This window comes from Carcharodon carcharias, chromosome 7 (assembly GCF_017639515.1).
Source record: "Carcharodon carcharias isolate sCarCar2 chromosome 7, sCarCar2.pri, whole genome shotgun sequence".
Classification (NCBI taxonomy): Eukaryota; Metazoa; Chordata; class Chondrichthyes; order Lamniformes; family Lamnidae; genus Carcharodon; species Carcharodon carcharias.
This window is the reverse complement of record NC_054473.1, coordinates 22,555,688-22,573,912: the sequence shown is the minus strand read 5'-3', so window position 1 is coordinate 22,573,912 and position 18,225 is coordinate 22,555,688. Positions and strand designations below refer to the sequence as shown.

Sequence of the window (18,225 nt, the reverse complement as noted above, 5' to 3'; positions counted from 1 at the left end):
CTCCATTAAGTTCTTGAATGATGGTAGGGGGAAGATTCCATGGCTTTGGGCATCTTCTGTTAACTTAATGTGTGACTGAGTATCAACAGGTTATTGTGGCATAGGCTGGTACATTGCAGCAGTTGCATGCATATCTGATGTCCAGCAGAGGTCAGTAGACAGCAATCAGTAGCAAGAAAATAAGCAATATCAAAAATACTCTTTAACCTTGTAGGTACTGACGTTAATTGCAGCACTCCTGGCTGAGAATAGCCAACTCGGTACAAATTAGGAATTGAGCTTCAGTTTTTGTAATAATGAAGTAAACAAATCCTGAATAAATTGCATTCTCCAATTTTAAAAGTACGACTAATCATGACTGCATCATGTTGCCATTTGTCTTGGATTGTCAGGGTCGAAGGTTGCAATCTCCATGTGAAGAAGGCCTACAAAAAAAAACACCAACCTTTAGATTTGGAATTACTTGAATATGTAATAATACCCATTGGAACAGACTGCTATTTTCTTGGAAACAGGATCCAAAGCAGTGTGCTAAGCACCCCCCCTTCCGCTCCCCCCCCCAATACTTTGGCTGTAAAGGAATATTATGTTTTACATATTAAACACAGTAAGGATCAGAGCTATTTTGGCTCAGTTTTTAAAGGCATTATGTAGCTATATTACACAAGTCCCATCAATTCCTAATTTGGAAAGTCTAATCTTTGCACATTGAGAGACAAGTGGATAATTACATTAGCTTTCAAATTCCCACTACATAGCCCATGATCTCAAACAGCGTTCCTGTATATGCACAGCACAGGTCCGATACATGCGCAGCTTCTTTCCATAGATTCTAATGATGCCCTTCCCATTTATATGCAGCAAACCAATCCTTTCCGTCACCAATAATTCCCAGGTTATGTACAGTAAAATGCACATTCACTGCTAAATTTAACAATGCATCTCCATTTTATACAGTGATCAGCCATTCCCAAATTTGGTACACCACACGTATGATCCAAAACAGTGTGCTCCTCTACCCCACCACTTTGTTAAACATAATGTCCCTGTTTTGTATTTAACAACTCTCCTGTCCATGCTAGGGGTATAGCACATCTGATTACAGCCACCCAAACTCAAAAAAACTACTCTTGGTACATCACACCCGATTGAATTGGCATCACTCTTGAGCCTGAAGGTTGCTAGATACTTAGGTCCCATATAAATTTACCCTTCTAGCTGGCCATTTCCCATCAACATAGATAGACCATGATCTTGGCGAGTACTATTTTGGCAGTGAGTATGCTCCAAACAGTAAAGGCAACTAAGTAGACTGCCATCCCCAACTCCCCACAACAAGGTCATGCTCCAACCTTTACCACTCTGAAAAATTACTCATTCAAGGAAAGTGGTGTCAGTTTACTGACAGACCGAACTTGTGCAATGCATATCCCAGCATAAGGAATAAACAGTGAGGGCCACTGATGCATATAAAAAAATATTGAAGAACAACAGTATAGCTGGAGTCCTCACCAGTTATATGGCAATATCTGCCCACATCAAAATTAAAACTTTGAAAATCAGTATTGCAAACCAGTGAAATTGTTTGCAAAGAAGAGGTGTGGGCTATTCAACCTCCTTAAGGTAGGACAGCGACACACCATTCTTTTCAGCAGACAGTGCAAGTAAGAGCAGGAAGTTTTAGCTAGGTATTATATGTTAACTTGAATTATATTTTCATGCCATAAGCTTGTAACAAGGAAATAAGTGTTTAAATAAACAGGAGAAAATAACTGACCCTAATCAGTTCAAATTGGACTATCCATCTCTACATCTTGCCAGTCCCCCTCACACATGCAGTATCTCACTGTGCAGGAAAGGAGCAGAGAACCCCTTTGGAAGATCATGGATATTAAAGAACCTACGTAATTTTAAAAAATGTGAAATAAAACCTCTTTGATTTGAGACATCTTTAAATATTATTGTTTTTCAGCCCAAGGGTGACTACAGTATCTGGATCGCCACTTGCACCAGGGCAATAGACATACTGGCGAGTGAGTAGCTCAGTGCAGAATCCTATGTATCAGCATCTGAGATGAGCCATAATGCCCTCAAGCCCTCATATTAGAAAAAGTCAGCTGCTGTTTAGCCATTTGAAGTTGAATAAATAAGTATCAACAGGCCATTTCCATCTGGAATTTCTACATTACCAGGGATGATTTGCCAGATGTGAAATTGACATTTGAGCCTTAGATTAACTCATTCTTTCCCAAAAAGGGCAGAAACCTGCTATATACAATGTGGCGTACAGTGGAAGTGTTCCAATGCATTATGTCGTGGAGTATTAAGCAGGTAATGCCTAAACCCTCCCACAGAATAGATTATACTTCTCCCTATAGCAATGTTACCGTGAAAAGCCAAGTGAGGGCATTACTGCAATTGGGAGGTTGTAAGTATTGGAAGATATACCAACCCATGTTGGTCTTCCACATCTCTTTTTCAAAGCTGCATAAATGAAGGGTGGGGAGCGGTACCTTTACCCATCATTTCAACCATGGAAGTACACCACAATGAGTTTCTAAAAATGAGAAGTGTCACATTACATAGTGAGATATACTGAGTAACATTTACTCTTCCATTCTTCAATCTTTAGGTCCAGACTTTCAAAGGAATCATCATATGGTTCCGCCACTGGCTCATTGTCTGGATCATGATATTCACTAAGATAGGGCTGTGCTAATGCATCACCAGCAGTTATTCTCTCATCAGGATCTAGATTCAGCATCTTTTCCAACAAATCAACCGCTAGTGGAGAAAAGGGAGAGACAGGTAAATTAGTCTCATCTCAAGACGTATGCTATATACATCTAAAACCCCGCGCAAGTTGTTGCATAAAAGAATCCCACACCTACTCTCCATGAACAAAGAAATCAGTACTGTACTCTGAACATCAAGATGCCTGTTTAACCTATTTAAGTTTTTGCTCTTCTATATTTATAACTTGTCTTTTTATGAATTTTCTTCTCCCATCTGTTTCATTCCACCTCCGAGCAATTTACTGTCTTGAGGAATGTCAGTTTACTCTAGAGAAATTGGAACTGGCCTTGTGTAATTACCCCTCTTTACCAGCCCCTCCCCTCACACATCCCCAAATGAGCTTTACCAGTATTTCCAATACCTTCCTTTTTCATTGTGGGAAAAACCTGCTGGAAATCTTTCTTCCTTTTTGGTGTGAGGGAGTAAACATAGTTTCTTGCCTGAAGAAATCCAAAGATATTAATTACAAACTCTCTCAGTCACCATTCAGTTAACAATGTTAAATGCAGCAATCCAAAGTTCAGAGTACTGAATATTCCATGGAGTCTGCCAGATTTCATGTCTCAATTGTGTTATTAAATGCTTGACTTCTCCATGGCTTAATGAGTATATTCGGACTGCTTAAACCATACTCACCAGCAAGATCCCAGGTTCAATCTGTGCATAGTTACCTGATCGCAGCTGTGGTGGCAGGAGGAATCTATCAATAAGCATTGATCTCGCTTGGTTAGGGAGAGAACAATTGGCTATGGTTATTGCATTTGACTGCTGTTCAGGAATTGCTGTTGAAGACCACGTGCAAAAATGGGGTGATGAAATCATCAGCTCAGCACTAATGCCCCATCAGTCAAATAGACTGTCGTCACTCACTGTCTTGGCTCATAAAAAGGAAATGGGTCATTTGAGTAAGGTATGTAGCCTAGCAAGAAGTCAATGTTTTCAGAGGAGGATGGGGAATGACTAGCAAATGGCTTTGGAATGTTACCGGAGCATATAGTCATAGAGAAAAAAATATTCACAGGATTTTATGAAAACATATTCTCTATCAAAATCCTACAAGGATCTAAAAAGAATGACTTTTTTCTAATATTACATCCTCATAAGTTACAGTTTATTGTGGCTCAGAGTTAGCAAACTTACCTTTGAGCTAGTAGGTTGAGTTGAAATCTGACTCCAGTAACTTAGAACACAAAATCTAGGCTGATACTCCAAGGAGCCCTGCACTGTCTGAGATGTTGTCTTTCTGACAAGATGCTAAACTGAGACCCTGTCTGCCTTCTCAGGTAATTATAAAAGATCCCATGATACTATTTTAAAAAATAGAACAGGGGAATTTGTCTAGTATCCTGGCCAATATTTCGAAAGATTATTTATCAGAACTTATACCTACCTCTTCGCTCTGCATCTTATCTACCAGAGCTTGCGGTGGAGTTCCTGTCACATTCATGATCTTTTTCAGCTGATCAAAATCTGCATGGAAGAGTTAAGGTACGACCCAGAATCAAAGCCCTAAGCACAGCCCTAATACTCCCCTTCATAGCATGTCCGTGCATTAACACATACTAAGGAAGAACGTACATGATCCTCTGACCTTCAATAAATAGACATTCAACATACAGGAAATTACATCCTTTGAGAATTGCTTTTTCAAAATTTCAAGGAAGAACATTATCACACCTCTACCATTGTTTTTGGCTTTTTTTTAATGATTGTATGAAACATTAGAGCTAAAGCTTTGATCTTACACTCGGTCCAATCTCCCTCTAGCCTCCTCTCCTGGTCCAACTTTGGATGCAGACAGTCTAGCTGTATCACTGTGTAATTATACCTTTTTTGTTATTCATTCACGGGATGTGGGCTTCACTTGCTGGGCCAGCATTTGTTGCCCATGCCTAGTTGCCCTTGAGAAGGTGGTGATGAGCTGCCTCCTTGAACCACTGCAGTCCATGTGGTGTAGGTACACCCACAGTGTTGTTAGGAAGGGTGTTCCAGGACTTTGACCCAGTGACAGTGAAGGAACGATGATATATTTCCAAGTCAGGATGGTGAGCGACTTGGAGGGAAACTTACAGGTGGTGGCGTTCCCATCTATCTGCTGCCCTTGTCCTTCTAGGGGGTAGCGGTCATGGGTTTGGAAGGTGCTGTCAAAGGAGCCTAGGTAAATTCCTGCAGTGCGTTTTGTAGATGGTACACACTGCTGCTACTGTGCATCGGTGGTGGAGGGAGTAAATGTTTGTGGATGTGGTGCCATTCAACCAGGCTCCTTTGTCCTGGATGGTGTCAAGCTTCTTCAGTGTTGTAGGAGCTGCACTCATCCAGGCAAGTGGGGAGTATTCCAACACACTCCTGACTTGTGCCTTGTAGATGGTGAATAGGTTTTGGGGAGTCAGGAGGCAAGTTAATCATCACACAATGCCTAGCCTCTGACCTGCTCTTGTAGCCACAGTATTTATATTGCTAATCCAGTTCAGTTTCTGGTCAATGGTAACGCCCCAGGATGTTGATAGTGGGGGATTCAGTGATGGTAATGCCATTGGAACAGCAAGGGGTGACGGTTGGATTCTCTCTTGTTGGAGATGGTCATTGCCTGACACTTGTGTGGCACGAATGTTACTTGCCACTTGTCAGCCCAAGCCTGGATATTGTCCAGGTCTTGCTGCATTTAGACATGGACTGCTTCGGTATCTGAGGAATCGCGATTGGTGCTGAACGTTGCACAATCATCAGCGAACATCCCCACTTCTAACCTTATGATGGAAGGAAGGTCATTGATGAAGCAGCTGAAGATGTTTGGGCCTAGGACACTACCCTAAGGAACTCCTGCAGTGATGTCCTGGAGCTGAGATGACTGACCTCCAACAACCACAACATCTTCCCTTGTGCTAGGTATGACTCCAACCAGCGGAGAGTTTGCTCCCTGATTCCTATTAACTCCAGTTTTGCTAGGGCTCCTTGATGCCACACTCGGTCAAATGCTGTCTTGATGTCAAGGGCAGTCACCCTCACCTCGGGAATTCAGCTCTTTTATCCATGTTTGAAACAAGGCTGTAACAAGGTCAGGAGTTGAGTGGTCCTGGCAGAACCCAAATGCCATCAGTGAGCAGGCTATTGCTAGGCAAGTGCCACTTGATAGCACTGTTGATGATCCCTTCCATTAGTTTACTGATGATGGAGAGTAGACTGATGGGGCAGTAATTGGCCAGGTTGGATTTGTCCTGCTTTGTGTACAGGACATATCCGGGTAATTTTCCACATAGCCGCGTAATTGCCAGTGCTGTAGCTGTACAGGAACAGCTTGGCTAGGGACATGGCAAGTACTGGAGCACAAGTCTTCAGTGCTATTGCCAGAATTTTGTCAGGGCCCATAGCCTTTGCAGTATCCAGTGTCTTCAGCCGTTCCTCGACATCATGTGGAGTGAATCGAATTGGCTGAAGACTGGCATCTGTGAAGCTGGGGACCTCTGGAGGAGGCCAAGATGGATCATCCACTCGGCACTTCTGGCTGAAGATTGTTGCAAATGCTTCAGCCTTATCTTTTGCACTGCTGTGTTGGACTCCTCCATCATTGAAGATGGGGATATTTGTGGAGCCACCTCCTCCAGTGAGTTGTTTAATTGTCCACCACCATTCACGACTGGCTTTGACAAGACTGCAGAGCTTAGATCTGATCCATTGGTTGTGGGATCACTTAGCCCTATCTATCACTTGCTGCTTATGCTGTTTGGCATGCAAGTAGTCCTGTCTTATAGCTTCACCAGGCTGGCAACTCATTGTTAGGTATGCCTGGTGTTGCTCCTGGCATGCCCTCCTGCACTCTTCATTGAACCAGGGTTGATCCCCTGGCTTGATGGTAATGGTAGAGTGGGGGATATGCCGGGCCATGAGGTTACAGATTGTGTTTGAGTACAATTCTGCTGTTGCTGATGGCCCACAGTGCCTCATGGATACCCATGCTTGAATTGCTGGATCTGTTCAAAATCTATCCCATTTAGCACGATGGTAGTGCTACACCACACGATGGAGGGTATCCTCAATGTGAAGGCTGGACTTCATCTCCACAATGACTGTGCAGTGGTCACTCCTACCGATACTGTCATGGACAGATGCATGTACGACAGGCAGGTTGGTGAGGAGGAGGTCAAGTATGTTTTTACCTCACTACCTGCCGCTGACCCAGTCTAGCAGTTATGTCATTAAGGACTTGTCCAGATTGGTCAGTAGTGGTGCTACTGAGCCACTTTTGGTGATGGGCATTGAAGCCCCCCCCCCACTCAGAGTACATTCTGTGCCCTTGCCACCCTCAATGCTTCCTCCAAGTGGTGTTCAACATGAAGGAGCACTGATTCATCAGCAGGAGGTTTCCTTGCCAATGTTTGAGACTTTGTGGGGTCCAGAGTCGATATTAAGGACTCCCAGGGCAACTCCCTCCCGACTGTATACCGCTGTGCAGCCAGCTCTGTCCTGCCGGTGGGGCAGGACATACCCAGGGATGGTGATGGTGGAGTCTGGGACATTATCTGTAAGGTATGATTCAGTTCTTCCAATTTTGGCACTAGCCCCCAGATGTTAGTAAGAAGGACTTTGCAGGACTGCGATTGCCGTGGTTGTTTCCGGTGCCTAGGTCAATGCTGGGTGGAACGTCTAGTTTCAATCCTTTTGTGTGTCTTTGTAGCGGTTTGTTACAACTGAGTAAGTGGCTTGTTAGGCCATTTCAGAGGGCATTTAAGAATCAGCCACATTGCTGTAGGAGTCACATGTAGGCCAGACCAGGTAAGGACGACAGGTTTCTTTCCCTCAAGGAGCATTAGTGAACCAGATGGGTTTTTACAACAATCGACAATGGTTTCATGGTCATCATTGGAGTTTTAATTCAAGATTTTTATTGAATTCAAATTCTACCATCTGCCGTGGCGGGATTCGAACCCAAGTCCCCAGAGCATTACCTTGGGTTTCTGGATTACTAGTCCAGCAACAATATCACTACACCGTCGCCTCCCCCCTCTCAAACCAGAATACCAGTTTTTGCTAAACATGATCATTTTAGGGAGATTCCACCCATTATTCAGTCCCAAGGAATGTGTTCAAATGGAGTCATAAAACGAGAAAGAATTTTAATGATTCTTTGGAAATCCGTAAAGCTTGCACCAGCTATTTGTTTTAAATAACAATTGACAGATTATATGATCCACTGCAGTTATAGTGTAAATGCACCTAAATCCAGAGTCAGGGCACAACTTGCCATCAGAGGCTCTTGTTTTGGAGTCAGTTCTGGTCCTGATACCTGATTTGCGCTCTATAATATTATGCATCCTACAAAGCCAAACATCATTACTTTTCCCCCTCAGTTAGGAAGTTTCCAGTTGAGCTGAAAGGAAACTTTTTGCTTTGAAAGGGAATAATTGGAATGTGTTCCTCCTGGCCCCACTGGCTGAGCAAGACACATGCCTTTGTTCTGAAAACTGCATTCACCCAACAATGGAACAAGCTTCTTCCTATTCAAAGTAACTAATCGGTTAATATTTCATTCAAGGATACGGTCAAATCCAGGGAAGACCACTGAACTTGTGACCATCTCAGCCAAGATGCACCCTACCGACCAAATATCCACTGCACAAGAGTATAAAAGACAGCAAAAGTTTGAAAAATTACCAAAAGTAACAAGCGTGCTTGAAAAATAATTAAAATTGTGTAAAGCTTCTTGAGATATGAAATATGACACTGCACAAATTAATTATATAATTGTAATAATTTTCCTCCTACTCCCTCAGCTGTCCGCCACGTTTTCCCTTCACACATCACCATCCCGTGTATGAGAATATAGTTTGTATTTGTTATAATGCAATACTATAATTACCCAGAACACAAGCTGAAAAGGTCAAAAAGGCTCAGCAGGTCAAGCAGCTTCTGTGGAGTAACAGAATCAGTCAATCGAAGTTTTAGTTCTTAAAACTCTTCCTTTCTCCTAAGGAAGGCTGTTCAGACTGAAAATGTTGACTGACTCACTTCTGTTACCCTAAAGATTCTGCCTGTTCTGCTAAGGATTCCAGTCTTCTCTTTTCTTGATACTGATTCCTGAAATCCGAAAACAAAAGGTGAACAGAAGGAAACTCTTTTCTCTTGAAAAAAGGCTAAGGGGTGATCCATAGAGGTTTTGATAAACTAGACACCGAGAATGTTTCCATTTCTAGGGAAGAGCATAACCAGAGGCCATCAATTTAAGATAGTCACCAAGAAATAAATTAGGGAATCCAGAAGAAATTTATTTACCCAGAGAGTGATAAGAATGTACACACAGTAAAGTGTGGAGTAGTTGAGGCAAATAATATAGTTGCATTTAAGGGGAACAAGATAAGCATATGAGGGAGAAAAGAATTGAGGGTTGGAGAAAGGAATTGAGGGTTATGCTGATAGAGTTTGATTTGCAAGGATAAGAGGAGGCTTGAGCAAAGAATAAACACCAGCAGAGGCTGGTTGGGCCTGCTTCTATGCTGTGCATTCTGGCTATCCATGGTATCTTGCTTTTTGTCTATAATTGCCTAGATTTGGTACCTCTAGAGTGGTTTGTAGATCACTACAGAATAATTAGGGGTACAGCTCCATGATTGTCAGGCATGCCCTAGATTTCCAAGTGTCCATTCTTAATGAGTGAGAATTAACAGCAAAGTTAAATGGGCTATTCAACCTTGGGGCAACACAGCCCAACTGAAGCAAGGGGACCTCATTTTAACTCTATACAAATGGGTGGGTTTTGAGGAGAGTTAAGATCTCACATATTGTGTCCCTCTCTGTCAATACGCATGATGGTCTTTCAGCAGAAATGACTGGATAGTGACCAGGAGTGGGAACCCTGGAGGATTTTCCTTTCCTAAACCAGGTTCACTAAAGCTAATTGAATTGACTTATTGCTATCAGTGCCACAGGCCCCAGCTGAGATCAGCTAACTCTACACAAACTAGCAGTTGAATCCAGCACTTATATCTCAGTTACTGACTGGATAAACTCAGTGAACCATGCCGGTTGCTTCTTTGTACTTGCAGGTTACCTTGGATTCCCACCTGAATAACTGTAGTGCATCCAATTCAGAATAATCTCAGGAGGTCGGTACCAGCGAGTTATAACATAGCCCGTCATCTCTGTCTCAGTAGGACGAGCTAGTCCAAAATCTAAAATCTGAAAAGGAAGATATTTAAGAAAAGCAGATACTGAGGTTTGTTTTTATGACCACCATAACAATTTTTACACACTGGAAATAAGAACACATAGGAACCTATAGGACTGAAAGAAACTACTGAAGTCCATCAAAGTTCAAAATAACCTCAGAGGGTCAGTATCTGTGAGTAATAACATCGTGTACCCTCTCCATCTTGGAATGATAAGCCAACCCAAAACCCAGAATTTCACAGGCTATGTTATAGTCAGTAGTATTAAATCATACATAGAAACATACGAATTAGGAGCATGAGTAGGCCATTCAGCCTCTCAAGCCTACTCTGCCATTCAACAAGATCATGGTTGATCTGATTCTGGCCTCAATTTCACCTGCCCCCGATAACCCTTGACTCCCTTGTTAGTCAAGAATCTATCTACCTTTGCTGAAAAATATTCATTGACCCTGCCTCCACTGCTCTCTGGAGAAGAGAGTTCCAAAGACTTGCAACCGTCTGAGAGAAAAAATCAGAGGCTATCCTGATCATTTATAACATGTTTAATAGAAACAGAAATTCTACGAGGGAGTGACTAAATAAAACTCAGGAAAAGATGAACAGATAATTTAGATTTGATTACTTTCACAGAGGGTGCTGGCCTTAATGTGGTTCTGCCAGTTCTCCATTTAATGCCACCATTAGATCTCAAAAGATCCTGCTGACCAACCTCCCATGTCTTCTTTGAGGAAGTGACATATCAAATAGACTGTGGTGTGCCCTACAACATGTTGGCCTAGACATCCAGAAGGCCTTTGTCAAAGTTCTTCACAAATATCTATTGGTTTAAGCTCAAAGCTGTGGGAATTCAGAGTAAATTTTGGATATGGATAAGAAATTGGTCTGAGAGGTAGGAAACAATGAACACATGTTTGATGAATTAAGACATGGGATGGGAAGGGGTGAGTACTGAGAGGGATTCCCCAGAGATTGGTGGTGTGACCACTACTGTTCCTAATTTATATCAGAACAATAGCAGATAACATTTATTTAGCGGTAAATGTAAATGGGCAACACACTTACTCTGAGTGGTATTGAAATAGCTAAAGTTGAATTGAAAAAACTCTAGGAGCTTCAATAGATTTGATGCTTAAAATGTTCAATTAATGCAGAATAAACAAATGAATGTTTAAATGTATAGTGGGGTTGCCAACTCAGATTTGATGTATTCCTGGAGAGTTGATCATGTGATATTTGATCAATGCTGCTCAGTCTATGATACTGCTCATGTAATGTTCGATGTAATATTCTGTCTCAGATCATCTGTTTAAACTCTCATCCATGTCTTTGTTACCTCTAGACTGCTGACTGGCCTCCCATCTTTCACCTTAATAAACTTAAGCTCATCAAAAACTCTACCACACCTGATTTACAAAAAGTCCAGTTCACCCATCACCCCTGTGCTTGTTGACATACATTGGCTCCCATTTAAGCAACTCTTCGATTTCAAAAATTCCCATCCTTGATTTCAAATTTCTCCATGACCTCACTCTTCTCTATTTCTGTAACCTCCACCTGCCCTAAAACATTTCAAGATCTCTATGCTCCTCCAATTCTGGCTTCTTGCACTTCCCTGATATTAATCATTCCACCATTGGCAGCTATGCCTTCAGCTACCTAAGCTATGGAATTCTCTCGCTAAACCTCTTTGCTTCTCTACCCCTCTTTCTTCCTTTAAGATTTTCCTTAGATCCTATGCCTTTGACCAAGCTTTTAGTCATCTGCCCTAATATCGGCCTATGTAGCTTGGTCTCAAACTTTGTTTGATAACACTCCTGTGAAGCACCTTGGGAGGCTATATTACGTTAAACAAAGCTTAGGGCCAAGGTAACTGAAGGCATAGCTATATCAATATAGGCTATATTAATATAAGGTGATCACGTGACATTTGTCCTCTTTCAGAAATGTTATTGTTTACCTTAGTTGAGTATTTAGGTATCACCAATCCCCAAATAAAATGTGACTTTTTGTTTAATAGTGTGATGAATAATATAAATCAGTAGAAAGATATAAGGATGGTTAATGTCTAGATAAAAACTACTTCTGAGATGTGTCGACAATATCAAAACATCAAGAAAATTCAAGAGATTCAACTTAATTTCAACAAAAGTATTGTACGATGTTATGACTTTTTACAATACATAGCAAATTGTAAAAATAATAATTTAACCCAAAACCAAGCTGAATTCAGTTTACTGATTCCGATACCCCACTACTGTAACCCAGTTTCATGAGCTGAGGAAGGATCAAAGCTGCCGGACTCCAGGAACAAATCAGTTTTAAAAATTCTTTCATGGGATGTGGGTGTCACTGGCAAGGCCAGCATTTGTTGCCCATCCTAATTGCCCTTGGGAAAGGGGTGTTGAGCTGCCTTCTTGAACCACTGAAGCCCATGTGGTGTAGGTACACCTGCAGTGCTGTTAGGAAGGGAGCTCCAGGAATTCCATTACATCACAAAGCACGTCACAGGCTGACATGAGCTCTCCCATTCCCAGTTTGTGATCCTCTTCCCTCCCTCACATTAACCCCACTCCCACCCCTGTTCGTATTTTTCTCCATCTCTCCAACCTCCCATCCTCTCCCAGTTGTGTTTTTCTGTCTCACTTTTGCAGGACTCAGTTTCCAGGCGATTTTCTTTACATCCATCTTCATAACTGGTAAGGAAGAACTGCATTCCAAGTAGCAGGGGAATCACAGGGCTCTAAAATTGCCAATTATTTGCAAGTCACAATACTCAGAAGACTGCATCTGCACAGAACGGACTCTCAATATGTGGCGGAGATGTGTTCCCTGGAATTATATAAGAACCAATTGGAAACTGCAATTGGAGGAAGTTAGGGTTGTTGTGGATGGATGGAACAAAATGGATGACTGATCCTCCTTATCTGCCATTATCTTGTAATCTCAAATTCGCTGAAATCAAGAACAAACTACAAAGGTATCTGTATCTTATTGTTAAAGATACCTATGCTACACTGAAACTATTCACTTTGTTTTGCTTTAGAAAGTCAAGACTATCATTATGAGGAAATGGATAACTTTGCATTTTTTTGTAACTGTTCTGAACTCTCAGTTTAGGTACTGGTTGGATTATATGCTGAACAGAACTTTCCAATGAAACAAATCTTCTGATTAAACATCCTATGCCAGGTAACCAAAGTATTAATGTAGAGTAATACCACCTCTGTGTCTTAACAATGTATCTCGACTTCCACCTTCAGCAGAGCACCCAGTCCTGCATCAGTAATAATACAATATTTTAATTTCCTGCTCTGGATGTTTCCGCAGTTAGATAGTTCAACTGCCAACTTCTTAGCAATAACTGTTGAGAATACATGGGGCCAGATTTTTGCTACCGAGGTGGATAGCTCAAGTCAGCAAAATTTCCCGACTTGGCATACCTGCCTTCATATAAAGGGGCCCGTCACACAGTGTTTACTCTGGGGAGGTGGGGTGTGATCAAGTCAGGCCTGATGTCTCTGGAGGCAGAACTGCCTCAGTTCTGTGAGATTTCGGCCTAATTTCATAAAAAGCTGTTAGGCCCTTTAGCCTTCAACCCTCAATCCTTCACCCAGTCCCCATGGCTGGTCCATGCCATCTCACACCCCCATTCCCTCTCCACGCCACCTCATAGTCTCCCTGCTCCCTCCATAACCACTTACTAAAATGGGCAGACCACAGGAGCCATGTGCAGATGAAAAAAATTCCAACAATCTGATAGAGCTCTCACTCATGCAAATCTGATACAGCAAAAAAAGCTCTCATTTATGAAACCCTTTCAAAGTTTAAATCCCTTCAAGTGGTCAAACTGTTATAGAAACAAACAAACTTCTATTCAGCAGCATACCACAGACAGTTAATCCATTTATGGCCTCTTAAAACTGTCAACCAAAATGTGAACTCATCCCCTCCTGCTGAGATTTGTGGTTTTGGACCTTTTGAATCTCAGCCAAGCATTCATAATGAGCTCAGCTGTAATAATAGCCTTTGCGAAATGTCAAAAATGAAGTCTATTGAAACTGCAGAACAAGTGTTATTTTCTTTTCTAAACCATACCAGATGACCTTTCAATCCATACACTCCAGCAGGGTGGTTTCTTTTTACTCTAACTGACAACTGCAGCGTACTTTTTTTTCAAAGGGCTAGGACTTAAGTATCTTCAGATCATGTCACTTAAATAGACCTTATCCACTCTTCAAGAACGTTTATGTCTACTCCATAAATTTATGATACTGCAGGTTAAGACCCTGGTCCTGGTCCTGTTTTCAACTGACCCAGCAGATTTGTCTTTTATGCCCATGTGATCCACACCCCACCCCTTTCCCCTACCAGAAAAAATTGTATGGGCCAGAAATGGGGGCAGGATTTCTTCATCAAGGTCCCACCCTCCATTTTTAAAGGTCTTCGGAGCTGCTCGAACTCCATGAAAATCTAGCCATCTCATGTCCACCGAGAATTGGATTGTGTCCAGACACATCTAACTTAGAAAAGCAAAAAACTGTGGATGCTGGAAACCTGGAATTAGAACAGAAAATTCTGGTAATGCGCAGCTGGTCAGGGCATTGGTGGAGAGGGAAATGGATTTAACATTTCAAGTCAAGGATCTGTCATCAGAACTGAGAAAAGTTAGAGATGTAATAGGTTTTGAGCAAGAGGTGGGTAGGGATAAGACAAAAGTAATGTCTGTGATAGGGTGGAAGTCAGGAGAGATTGAATGACATTCTGGTGAATAAGCTGCTCTACTGGGCCTACTTGGAGTACATCGAGGTGGTGGACTACGAGGGCAAAAATAAGCAGGCCATGATCCAAGGGAAGTTTGTACATATCGGCAGAGCTTTACCAGGGCAGTAGCAGTAATTCAGTTATGTGGGAGAGATTGCAGAAGGTGGTTGAGGGTTATGGGAAGCCAGAGGTGTGCAAATTCAAAATCATGAAAGATCTGGACAGAGAAGATCGGAAGAAACTGTTCCCAATTGTGAAAGGATCAAGAATAAGAGGGCACAGATTTAAAGTAATTAACAAAAGAAGCAAAAGTGATTTGAGAAAAAACTTTTTCATGTAGCAAGTGATTAAGGTCTGGAATGCACTGCCTGAGAGTGTGTTGGAGGCAGGTTCAATGGAGGTATTCAAAAGGGAATTAGACTGTTGTTTGAAAAGGAACAATGTGCAGGGTTATGGAGAGAAGGCAGGAGAATGGCACTCGGGGAATTGTTCAATTGGAGAGCTGGTGCAGACACGATGGGCTGAATGGCCTCCCTCTGCACTGAAACAATTCTGTGATTTTGTGATAAGAGCTAGTCTTACAGGATCAAAAGGAATGGTGATGGAGCAAGAAAAGAAACAAACAAAAGATGTACCTAGAGCAGGTGTACTGTTGCCTGAAAACAAAAATAAGAGGAAAAAATGAAACATGCAAAGTAAAGGAAACAAAATGGGTAATGGCCTGAAATTATTGGACTCCATGTTGAGCCTGGAAGGCTGTAAAGAGTTACTGTTCCGCACACTTGCATTGAGCTTCACTGAAACAGTGAAGGACAAGGACAGATGTCAGCGTGAGAGCAAGGTGGAGAATTAAAATGCCAGGCCACCAGAAGTTCGGGGACATGCTGGTGGGCTGAACAGGGGTGTTCCATAAAGTGATCACCCAATTTGTGTTTGAATTCATCAATATAGAGCAGACTGCATTGTGAGCAGTGAATGTAGTAACTTAAATTGAAAGTTTTTCTTTTGTCTAACTTAGAGCTTTTTAGAGACAGCAAAGAAAGGGAATGCTCGTCCTATCAGTTTGGGCTGCGACAACATAAATTTTCGCTTCATTATTCATATGGTTGTGTTAATCATTCATTGATTAAATATATGTGATGAAACCTGATAAATATCCCATACACTCTCCTCCACATGATGAAGGGTATTATGTTTTGGGAGCACCAAAACAAAGGAAACTGCAGACATGAATTCTTTAGACATTTTGGAGGATTTTTCCCCTTTAACATCACAGGGGGCAACCTACAATTAGCAGATGCCCTGGGCACTTCCCTGTTTTGTGCGTTCAGTGTCATAAATTTATACTTGCCTTCAGTTCACAGTTCTGGTTCACTGCTAGATTGCTAGGCTTGAGGTCCTGCAAGGAAACACAATCATAGAAATTTACTACATGGAAGGAGGCCATTCAGCCCATCATGTCTCCACTAGCTGACAAATAGCCACCCAGCCTAATTCCACTTTCCAGTTCTTGATCTGTGGCCTTGTATGTTAAGACACTTCAAGTGCATATCCAAGTACTTTTTACATGTTATGAGGGTTTCTGTCTCTACCACTATTCAGACAATGGGTTTCAGATCCCCACCACCCTTTGAGTGAAAATGTTTCCCCTCAAATACCCTCCAAACCTCCTGTCTCCCACCCTAAATCTGTCCCCTTCAACCAGAGGAAATAGGGCCTTCTAATCCACTGTCCAAACCCCTCATAATTTTATACACTGGCAATAATAATAACAATAATAAACAATATAAGAGTTAATATCTTTCATTTGCTACATGCAGTAAGATTGTTTAAAAAGATCCTTCTTCCCAATTATCATAGAGAGCGGTAGTCAGTTGGCTGTAGGTTTTAAACTAGGACTATGGTTTGGGATTTCCAGTTGACCTGTATTGAACCTCTGACTCTCTAGTTAGGAGTTCCTGTCAGTCACACATGGGATTAGACCTCGGATTGTCTGACTGAGAGCTCCTGTCAATTAGAGCTAAGATTAGACTATGGATTCTCTGGTTGGAGTTCCATTCAGCTTGGACTGAGATTTGAGCCAGTATTCCCTGGTTAGAAACGTAAATAGTGAGACCCAAGATTCAGATTCTCCTGTTAGGAATTTTTCATTGTTTTGGTGGAATGGTTCCACCATTCCATGGGAAATGATCCCATCCACTTGGTAGTAACACCAACTAAGGAACAGATCTGGAAAAACCCAGAAGAAAAGGGGCAGAGAACATTGTTGTTTATAGTTTAAAAGGGTAACCTGATTTGCATTCACTCAAAAATATCATTTTACCAGGATTAAAGCAGATACTATGGCAGTTGACCAATTGAATAAAGATGAAAAATCCCCTTTAAAAGTAACTTTTAATTAAGTATGTTACTGTATTGTTGCTTATGATATAAACAGATCATGTAAAAGGATAATGTTATTTGTGGTTAACGAGTCATTTCTTCCTCACAGGAGCATTGGACATCCTGTAAAGGGTTATGAAAGAAAGTGCCTTACCCTGTGCACAATCCCAGCAGAATGGATGTACTGTGGCAGAAATCAGAAAATATATCAGTAAATATCAAAGTAAAAACCTTACACCTTGACATTGGAAGACAATAGGTGAAAGTGTCTTCTTTTTGAATGAATAGTTGATACACTATTGGCATTTTAAATTAAGGTGTCTGCATTTTGAATAGATTTGGGACCCACCACTGCACTCAGATTTGGGAAGCAATGTTTATTGAATGGGGATGAGTTCTACTGGTGCCTTTGCATATGAAGGTGTCCAAATCTTTAGGGGAGATGAAACTTCCATCTAATAAACAGTTCTAATGTACACTTAACCTCCTCTTTGGAGCTCGTGTACTTAGGTTTCACCAATTTCCAACGATGAATTCATGGGTTTTTTCTTGAGTGGTGAATTGGTAAAAAACAATCTCCCAAATTTGAGGGGGAAAAAAGGCTGTGAAATGTCCCATCATTTTGTTACCAAATATTAAGTATTGAAATATTCACATATTACAATACTAAACAGATGTAAAAGAGCCATAATAATAACCACAGCCATGTTATTAACAAAATAATAGTGTATATGCTGATCACAATATATGATTTGTAAATATGTTGTAAAATGGATATACAATATACAATGACCACAATATATTATTCATAAATGTTGTAAAGTGGATATAATACAAAAAATGATCACTGTACATGACATAGTCAAAAATTAATATACCATGCACAATGATGACAATGGGTGGAATTTTCCAAGCCTGCTGGCAATGGACGTGATAGGTGGCATGTGCAGAGAATATGGCGTGAAGGCAGGTTGCAATCGTCCGCTCAGCCCACTGACTGCAGGCCGTGTTTCCTGCCATCGGTCGGTGGGGAGTTAATTGTAATACATCAGCATATAATTAAAAGGCCATTCCGCCAGGTTCTTGGAACGCTGCCATATTGTCCATCCATGTCAGCGGGAGA

The 18,225-nt window shown here is 41.5% G+C and overlaps 1 protein-coding gene across 3 annotated transcripts in view; it reads right to left on the bottom strand.

Annotated features, from left to right (window-relative positions):
- Positions 1-274: 274 nt before the first annotated feature.
- The window catches only part of zgc:171775 (STKc_p38 domain-containing protein), a 32,412-nt gene continuing 14,461 nt past the window's right edge, over positions 275-18,225 (bottom strand). For 2 of the 3 annotated variants that reach the window (XM_041192090.1, XM_041192092.1), the window contains exons 5-12: positions 17,257-17,286; positions 16,072-16,119; positions 9,852-9,966; positions 8,332-8,403; positions 4,187-4,266; positions 3,158-3,236; positions 2,611-2,784; positions 275-425 (exon numbers count right to left, since the gene is read on the bottom strand). In XM_041192090.1, coding sequence (XP_041048024.1) covers positions 364-425; positions 2,611-2,784; positions 3,158-3,236; positions 4,187-4,266; positions 8,332-8,403; positions 9,852-9,966; positions 16,072-16,119; positions 17,257-17,286 — 660 coding nt within the window. In that variant the 3' untranslated portion in view covers positions 275-363. The remainder of the gene's footprint in view (positions 426-2,610; positions 2,785-3,157; positions 3,237-4,186; positions 4,267-8,331; positions 8,404-9,851; positions 9,967-16,071; positions 16,120-17,256; positions 17,287-18,225) is intronic. The other variant, XM_041192091.1, reaches the window with a different exon arrangement.